Here is a 9,060-nt window from a genome sequence, read left to right as displayed (position 1 = left end):
CATGGCTGCCACCGCGGCGGCGTCGAAACTGCGCAATGCCGCCCTAAACGACAAGCACCGGACTCCACCGCCGACGAGGACGCCGGAGCACCGCAAAACCCCCGGAATCTCGAGGAATCTCGAGCGGAAATTAAGCACATAGGGGAGGGGGAATGCAGGCAGAAATGTGAGCGTGGGATGGAGCATTACCTTTAATCTGCGGGCACTCCGGCGAAGACGCTCCGGTCCAGCGAGCCCCACCAACCGCCGCGAATGCCGTCGACTCTTCCGCCTCCGCCGCCGCCTTCTCCTCTCGGCTTCTCCTCCAATCGACTGAACTGGTATGGATGGTGGGTTGGGGGAGTAATGAAGTGGAGGGAGTAATGGAACCGCGAGGGGAGGGGGGCGAAGTGGCGAGACGTGGTAGACGGTAACCGCAGTCGGGCGTGGCGTGCGGGCGCCACGGCAATTCCACCGCACGCCCCGACTGGCAACCGTTGACCGCGGAAAGGAAACCGGCGTGCGGGCGAACTCTCTCACACGCCACACACGAGTTGTCCTACGTGGCACACAAAATCAGCCATTTCGTATCAAAATTCGTGCAAAAGTAACTGGACGGCGATAAAGGCATATGGGTGAGTTGGCTAACACACACGTGTGGGCGTTAGTGTTTCCGAATCTTTATTATTGCTCGGTCGATACTTACCAAGTTTTTCTTGGCAGCCTTAAACCCTCTAAGCCCTTGTAGTAATCACTATTTTACCCCTTCCTCTCTTCGAATTCCCTTTCTCTTCTCCAAAACCCTAGCCCCACATCGGCGCCGTAACATGGCGTCTCGGGGAGGTTACGACGGCGGCTCCGCCACGGGAGGCAAGATCCGTAGGCGCCCTCCCTCCCGCGTCGCAGCTGCGTCACCCTATGCGCGCCCGGCTGCTCCTGCTCATCCAGCGTCACCCTATGCGCGCCCGGCTGCTCCTGCTCATCCAGCGTCACACGGCGGTGAAGGGAGCGGCTGGCTCGCCCGTCTCATCTCCGGTGGCGCATCGCGCCTCCTCTCCTCTGTGTTTCGCAAGCCGCCTCCTCAGCTCGCCGCGCCTACGCTTTCGGAACCAGAGTTGGTCGACGCTCCTTGCTCGTCGCCGCCGCCGCCTTTAGGTTGGTGCCTTGCTGATTTGTTTGCGTGCATTCTCCGATAGCTGTGTTGGCGGTTTGACTTGTCTGATCTGCGACTAGAGCGAAGTGTTTTCTATCATCCTGTAAAGATCAAATCATCCAAGTTTTTCCAGCTTATCATCATAGCTTGCCAATGCACATGGCGGCCGATAGGTGAAGTCGATGGTGTGAACCATGGTTACTGTTTTTATCAGATTAGCGATTTATTTACCAGCAATCAGTAAATAAGATGCTAGTTCAATCTACCCTGTGATATGGGAGATAATTCTCATTTTATTGTTAGTGGTTTCCACCAAACTCACACAAGCTGGTTTTGGAATGTAGAGAACGACATTCTAGAAGAAAACGGAGGAGGGACTGCTAACGTAAGCTGATTCTGTAACTCCATGCTGTACACGTCGTTGTTCTAATATTCTTTATTTTGTTGGGTACTAGTGCACTGTTTAACCATTTATCCTGACTAGAAGCTGAATTTAAGCTCTTTTAAATGGCTAGTATACTAAATTTACCATTTATCTTGCCTAGACACCGAGTTTAAGCTCTTTAAACCACCTATCTTTCAGCAGTATTTCGCAAGTGTTCTCAAAAGACAAAAAGCAGTGATACCACACCTTAGGTGGTACTATGCTACCACGGCAAGCCGGCAAGGTAGTACCTGCAAAAAGTTATGATTTTTTTAGAATATTGATGACAAAATATATGTCTACAATCCCACAAAACTTCAAATCCATATTTGATCTATCTGCAGAGAAACAAAAAAAAAACATATATTGTCATTTTTTTTTCAGAAATCTTCAAAACTTTTTAGAGGTGCTACCGTTTGTTGGTAGCACGGCAGCACAACTAAGGACACATTTATTAATTATTACTTCTTCGACCAGTTAATAGCGTGCCCAACCTTAGGACACATTTCTCTATTTTCTTATTGTTCTAAGGTTACACTTTTACACTGTTCCTCTGCTAATTATTTTACTTCTCTAGCCTATTGGACTTTATAATTTCCTGTAATCCTGAGTTTCCAAGCATTATTGCTGCCCATGCAGAATCTGTCTACTGATAATCCTGAAAATTATCCCATTGATGGAGATGACATTCTAAGTTCTTGTTTCAATGGTAGTATGGATCTTGAAGAATTGTTGAAGCAGAAGACCTTTACAAGGCAAGTATTGGATATTCTAATATATCATTTGAGCAGTGTTAGTGTGGTACTCACCTCAGTTCATTCTGAACTTTTCAAATGTTCAATGTTCTGCAAGCTAAGGATATGATATGTAGGAAATTCACATCACCTTGTCCTGATGAAATGCACTAATAGTACATGAGGAAGAATGTTTCTGTTAACACGCTATCAAGAACTGTGGGTTATCCTTATCTGGTTCCTTTGATATTTTGTTGGGATTTACTGGAATTCTCAGCGGTAAGTGCTTATATAATATAAGTTATATTTGTCATGTTGGTAGCAAACAAGTATCATTCAATGCCAATACCTGGTATCAAGACGTGGAAGGTTCCCTTTATTTGCTTTGTAAAGGACAATTGCAATGTGTGGCACGCGTGCATAATTTTGGCTTCTTATCTGTATGGTCCGATCACCATAGTTGCCAATGTTTCGTACCTGTTTTCACATTTTCCTCAAATCCTCATCTGTATTGCTATTTTTTCCTGATACAGCAGAGAATATATCCTTCTGTAGATTTCTTTACATTCTCTTGGGTACTTACAACGACCTTTTCTGCATGGTGCACTTATAGTTCACGAGACAGTTACTTAATATCATTCCTCGAGGCTGGAGTAGTTGGGCCTAACTGTGGAGTTATTGCATTTTGTACAAAGGGAGATCAACATAGAACTGTGGCATAGGGTAGTAGTTTTATTTTGTTGTTGCAGGTTTCGAATCAACATCCAGTTATGTTTATCACATGAACACCGGGGAACTAACTCCCTTCTTATTGTTCTGATTCCTTGTTTCTTATTCATCTTTATGTGTTTTCCTGTTTATGCAATTCAAATCTCACATTATTTTGTTGATTCCCATATATATCTGTTAATGTTAAAACTTGAGTTCATGTTCTGCTTCATCGTATGCATTATGTAAATTACAAATATATAAGTTGACTTAAGTTCTGTGTTCCACATTGTTTTGCTTATCTCTGAAATGTAGCCCTAACAGATCTCTCTGGAATAACTGTCTGTATGTTCTGTAGGAGTGAGTTTGAATATTTGACTGGGTTGTTGCGATCCAGAACTGTTGGATCCAATACAATGCAGTCAGAAGTTAATAATATAAAACAAACATTGTCTCCCGAGAAGGAAAAGGGATCTAGAGACTTACCTGTTGATTTCTCCATTAAATCATACAGTATCGCTGTGAGTATGCAATTCATGCTGTCCTTTTAAATGTTCAAAGGTTTCCGACTCACTGATGAAAAATTAGACTTTCTTGCAATTAACCGTATACTATATAATATGATTTTGCTTAAAAGTTTGGAACTACTACTATTTGCTATTTGGAAGTTAAGTAAACATATCATTGTTTGGACTTTACCAATAGATACTTCTATCATATTATTGACCCAATAGGTTTTTATATCTTGACGCATTTGTTAAGAGAGACCTGAAGGATTGGAGTATCACCAAAGAACTAGCTATGGACAGGGATGCGTGGAAGCTTGCTATCCATGTGCCAGAGCCATGAGTTGGTCGCGAGATCTTATGGGTTTCACCTCTAGCCTATCCCAACTTGTTTGGGACTAAAGGCTTTGTTGTTGTTGTTGTTGTTGTTACGCATTTGTTACTTGTACTGTTGATATTCTCCTTCTGATCACATGATTAATTTAACCTTATGCATTCCTGCAGGATCAAGTTGCTTCACCTGCAGAACTTGCAAAGGCATATATGGGTTCAAGATGTTCAGAGGGGGCACCGTTACGCCTTAGATTGCATGAACCCTCCTCCCTTTCTGTCAAATCAATAGAATCTGGCACAATACAAATAGCTAAATCTCCAAAGGCCCCACTTCTCGGAATTTCAAGATTGTCTGCTTCCACACCCTTTGATCGCCTTGGAAGCAACTATAGGACTCCAAATAAATCAGCAATACACAAAATGTCATCATCTCCTTATTTTAAGGTTTAATTTCCTCATTTTATTTATTCAGTATATTATTAATTTATGCTTATGGTATGATTACTTGGAATATCGGAAGTGCAAGTTAATTATGTATTGTACCTTTGACCAATCCCTCGAGCAGTATTGAAACCACATGCATTACTCTTTCTGCCGTGCCATAGAATGATGTCCTGTCTGGTTCCAATGCACGTAATATCTATTTCTATCCTTGTTTCGAGCAAGGAAAAAAAAGGCGCTCCTAGGCGCTCGCTTAGGTGTGCTTTGCTTTGGCACCTGGCAGTACAAAAAAAAATCAGCCATCAAGGTCCCCCGGTGAGGAATAAGCCTTCTCCGGCGAGATATCAATCTCCCCGGCCAGATTTCACCTTCCCAGCAAGTATGTATATGTATCCTCCCTGGCGAGGATTCAACCACTCTGACGACAAATTGACCTATTCTGGCAAGGAATCGAGCTTTGCTGTGGCTGATTGCCATCACTGCAGTGAGGGAGGTGGCGTGAGGAAGGCTCCCTAATTTGCTGTGTATATATGCGCTTTGAGTAGAATGCAGCTGTATCCAGAATAAAGACTAGAAAGTGTTCAGCTAGGGTCCATTTGTACTGCAGCCAACAAGAGATTCATGAATAGAAAAACCGAGTGCGTTGTTGTCTCTATCTTGTGTAGTAGTCAAGTGCTAGGGGAGATAAGATGGCAGAAATACTTACTTTGCAGAACAGCTGAAAGAATTGAATACCACACTACAGCCTATACATTCTTCACACTAACCATTTCGTGCAGCGTCCGTACAGAATGCCCAGGCACGCCTGGGCGACACCTAAGTGAGTTAAGCGTTAGGCAGTGGCAAAACGCCTAACATATTTTTTCCTTGCTCAAGCATAACATCCATCTCTAGTAGGTCTAGTCTTTCTAACTTGTGTTCAATCAATCTATTCAGGGTCCTGTTTCTTCTAGGGACATATGTGGTACTGTATCTTCATCATATCAGACTGCAAACAGCGTTCATACATTTGGCAGGCAGGTACTCATTGGTGAAGCACAACTTGTTTTGTAGTATATTTACTTTGTGTTGGTTGTTAGTTTCTGTGCTATTATATTGAGTTGATATTGTACTACATTCTAAATTTTTCATAGGGATTAGCCATGAGATGAAATCTTAGAATCTGGATTCAGCAATTTAAGCGTACATGCTTATTGTTATCACCGGTTAACTCCTCCCCTTAAAGCTGCAGGAGGATACATCCATAAACCATGCTTTCAGATTTTCTTGACTGCACCCTACCTATCTTCCTGTGTAAAATAAGCTCAACATATTGATGTAAAAATTCTCTTATATTTTCAAATCGGTGAAATTTATTCTTGATATTATTCAGGTTTTAAAATGCTATCTTTGCAGTCAGTAGTTGACACCAGGTATTTCGGCACAAGCATGATTCTACATAAATAATGTTAACCCGTGCTTCATTGTCCAATAACATGTTTAATTCCAACACTAATTTTGTATTGGTTTTGCGTTCCTGAACAATATATAAGCATTGAATACAGTAACATCCATTGCATTTACATTCAGCAATTTGTTTTCGTGAAAAGGATAAAAATCCATCAGTGTGGGATAGGCGAAAAATATTAAGAGCCCTAGCATCCTGTACAAAATGGTTTTGTTAGAGATTTGCATGAGGTTCATGGGCCAGATATAGCAACTGCGATTCAATTCATGAGCCTATGTTGGCAGTTTTGAACTACATGGCTACTGTGCTATTTCCCCAATGTTATGCCATTAAGTTATCTAATTTATGTGCCCTTTGATGTTCTACCTTACTGGCTTATTTTGTACGCTGCGTTGTGCTGTTAGTAATTATTTATAAATCAGCAGTTCCTGAGGAGGAAGAACATTGCTCTCAACAATGAGACTGTGTCTGTTGGCCCCATACGCAAAATGCACCAAAGATATAACAGAGTATCATCACTCTCGGAAACATGGCCTGGTTATCGTGAGTATCCTGGTAATGATGCAAGCAAACTGGATGAAGGTTTCGAACACTCCACACAAACTCAAAAGCGTCTGCGTCTGGCTGAAGTTGACGATGGCACTCTACGTATCTGTGGCAACAGTTTTGTTAAAGCACCAGCTCAATCAACTGAGATGGCTGCAAAGATATTGAAACAGCTTGATACATTAGTCCCTTCACCTCCAGAGAAGGAAAGCACACCAGAAACGAAGCAAAAACATGGAAATGTCCTGGATGTTGAGGATTCTATTTCTCGGAGAAAGGAAATACCATCTCAGGGCAGCCTTTTGGAATCATCTTCGTCATTCATCCCAGCTGCAATAGATGGCAAGACTGTTGATGCTATGTCAAACGGTTCTGCCCTCCTCCTAGAAAGTAAATCATCCTCTGAATTAATTACTTCACCCAAGGTAGGACCATATGACTAAAAATATGATACTATCTTCTATACTCTGCAGCTACCTTTTTGAGATATATTATGTAGCTATTAATGTTTTTCTTGTAGGATTCTCTGGAGGTGGACCACTGCAGTGGAAGTATTGAAATTGAGAAAAACTACTCACCAATCCAGGAACATGCTGCTAACAACTCTGGAACAACAAATAAGGAGAATCCCCCAACAGCCTCTTTGCGAAGCTATTCTCCTTCCAATCTGGTGTTATCTAGTGAAATAAAACGAACCAAAATGCTGGCTTCATCAAATGGCTTCTCATTCCCTGTCACGGCTGCACCGGGTGCCCACTCACAGGCCCCTCCAACGCCTACTATGGCATCTCCACCTGCACTACATGTTGGAAAGCACAAATCTTCTGCACTACCCAGTGTGCCAGTTACTTCCCCGGAAAGTGCTCCAAGGTCAGATTCTGATCGAGCTAGAAAGCATTTTTTTTACTCTGAAGTGTTATTGTATTTTCCTGCTTAATAAAATTGGAACAACCATCAGTTATCAAGTAGATACTGCAATGAAGAAATGCTACTTTTGTTTCCTCCATTTATGTTAGAGCACTATTAGCTTGTTAGTCTTGAGCGTGCCATTTTTGGTTCCACTTCTCCAGTTAGAAGGGTATCTGCTCAGTTGATGTTCAAACTGTTGGTCTGTAATTCTGAAGCTTGCCATGTTTATTCACCTCTCCATTTATTTAAAAATTGTTGAAGCCTGGACATTATTTTATTTGTCTTTGCAGGTTTTTGAAACGAGTTTCAGAAGAAAGCTCAATTTCAGACAAGCACAATAAGAAGTTAAATGGAGAAATTCCGCCGGTTTCTTCCAAGGGTGCTGGACATGTTGCATCATTCACTAGTAACCCTGTATTTACTGTTGCCAGTTCCAAGCCTACAACCTTAAGTAATGGGCTAGAACATACATCAAAATCAACTGCCTCTGCTGTTCTGGCTTCTAATAAACCGAACAACCCATTTTTGTCTACAAATACTGCCTCTTCCCAATCTGCTAGAGCACCAACATCTGGAAGTGCCAATGCGCCTTTCAATTTCTCACCAAAGTTTGGTGGTGCAAGTTTGTTAGCTGCCCAGAACAAATCCAAGGCAGGAAGCAGCAGTGCCCCATTTAATTTCTCTCCGCAGTTTGGTAGTGTGAATTTGGTCGCGTCTCTGGATAAGTCCAAAGTAACCTCACCTGAATCAACGTTGTTGTCTGGAAACCAGTTCGCCCAACCAGGAAATAACAATTCATTGTGCACACAGAGTTCAGCAAGTAAGTCGGATATGATGTCTCCGGAAGAATCAAACACGGGGAGCTTACCATTTGGTTCAGCACCTCTGAGCCCTAGTCCTTTCAGTTTGAGCTCTGTAACTGCCTCTGGCACGACCTCTGTGATTACAACTACTCCACTGCCTCTGCCATCTATGGCTTCTTCTGCTTTGGGGTCTAGTAAAGCATTCTCGGTGTCACCAATATTTGGCAGCAGTCCAATCACGACTGCTCCATCGTCGTTTGGCATGCCGAATAATGGTTCCGCTATGTCCATTAGCCCCTCTAGCGCTGTATTTTCATTCACTTCGGCCACACCTACAATACCAGATCCACCATCCTCAACACCACTATTTGGTAGCACGATCCCAACTATTGGCTTCAGTACAGGAACTGATCAGATGACTGTGGGGAATAACCATACTCTTTCTGTTACGGCCCCACCATTTGGCTTTCAGAGCAATTCACTGTCAACTCCAGCTTTCAGCGGCTTTCAGAGCAATTCACTGTCAACTCCAGCTTTCAGCACGCCAGCTACTCAATTCGCTTCCACCTCAACCACCTCACCTGGCATTTTCCAGTTTGGCCAGCAGAGTCAAGCTTCGTCAGGTGTCTTTTCAATGGGCACTGTCCGTGACAATGACAAGTCTGGCAGAAGAATTGTCAAGGTAAAGAGAAAGAAATAGGCTACTCTGTTCAAAGTTGATTGAGGCTCGGAACTTGCAGTCAAATTGGCCTGTGGACCAGCCTACATTGCAAATTGATATGGCTCCCAGGGCTCTGGCGATCGGCGAGTGTAGTGCAGCACATTTGTTCACTTGATATCGACTGATCTGGCATGAGATTGCCCGTGGCGTTTTTGGCACAGTACCTATGGTGGACTCTCTCTAGTCTATTTTGTTGAACTGAATTTTGTTGCATGATTTTGTTCCCTGATGTACCATTACAAAAACATTTGTATATCGAAGTAATGTTTTGAGGTATCTGTTCTTGTTACTGCTTAGTCCTATGATCCTTGCACCTTTCTTCAGTCGATTCATGCATATCGTTCATGTAGGGAAAC

The 9,060-nt window shown here is 42.8% G+C and overlaps 1 protein-coding gene across 4 annotated transcripts; it reads left to right on the top strand.

Annotated features, from left to right (window-relative positions):
* Nucleotides 1-728: 728 nt before the first annotated feature.
* Nucleotides 729-8,980, top strand: LOC109755934 (uncharacterized). Of its 4 annotated transcripts, none has more exons than XM_040389154.3 (9): nt 729-1,134; nt 1,477-1,517; nt 2,196-2,311; nt 3,357-3,519; nt 4,009-4,281; nt 5,215-5,298; nt 6,151-6,696; nt 6,792-7,141; nt 7,471-8,980. In XM_040389154.3, exons 1-9 carry the CDS (start codon nt 807-809, stop codon nt 8,681-8,683), a joined length of 3,114 nt encoding a protein of 1,037 aa, XP_040245088.1. In that variant the 5' UTR covers nt 729-806; the 3' UTR covers nt 8,684-8,980. The 4 variants fall into 4 exon arrangements, with proteins under 4 accessions (XP_040245088.1, XP_073356198.1, XP_073356199.1 ...); XM_073500097.1 differs by having other exon boundaries at nt 739-1,134; nt 6,148-6,696; XM_073500098.1 differs by lacking the exons at nt 729-1,134; nt 1,477-1,517; nt 2,196-2,311 and adding an exon at nt 2,331-2,569.
* The last annotated feature ends 80 nt before the right edge of the window (nt 8,981-9,060 follow it).

This window comes from Aegilops tauschii, chromosome 5 (assembly GCF_002575655.3).
Source record: "Aegilops tauschii subsp. strangulata cultivar AL8/78 chromosome 5, Aet v6.0, whole genome shotgun sequence".
NCBI lineage: Eukaryota > Viridiplantae > Streptophyta > Magnoliopsida > Poales > Poaceae > Aegilops > Aegilops tauschii.
This window is presented reverse-complemented; position numbering and strand designations above follow the sequence as displayed.

Excerpts from the sequence above, each read along its gene's own strand:
- LOC109755934 (XM_073500097.1), top strand. The coding sequence starts at position 807 with ATGGCGTCTCGGGGAGGTTACGACGGCGGCTCCGCCACGGGAGGCAAG. Across the intron at positions 1,135-1,476 it reads GTCGCCGCCGCCGCCTTTAG|AGAACGACATTCTAGAAGAA; the intron begins GTTGGTGCCTTG and ends TTTGGAATGTAG. Across the intron at positions 7,142-7,470 it reads TCCCCGGAAAGTGCTCCAAG|GTTTTTGAAACGAGTTTCAG; the intron begins GTCAGATTCTGA and ends TTGTCTTTGCAG.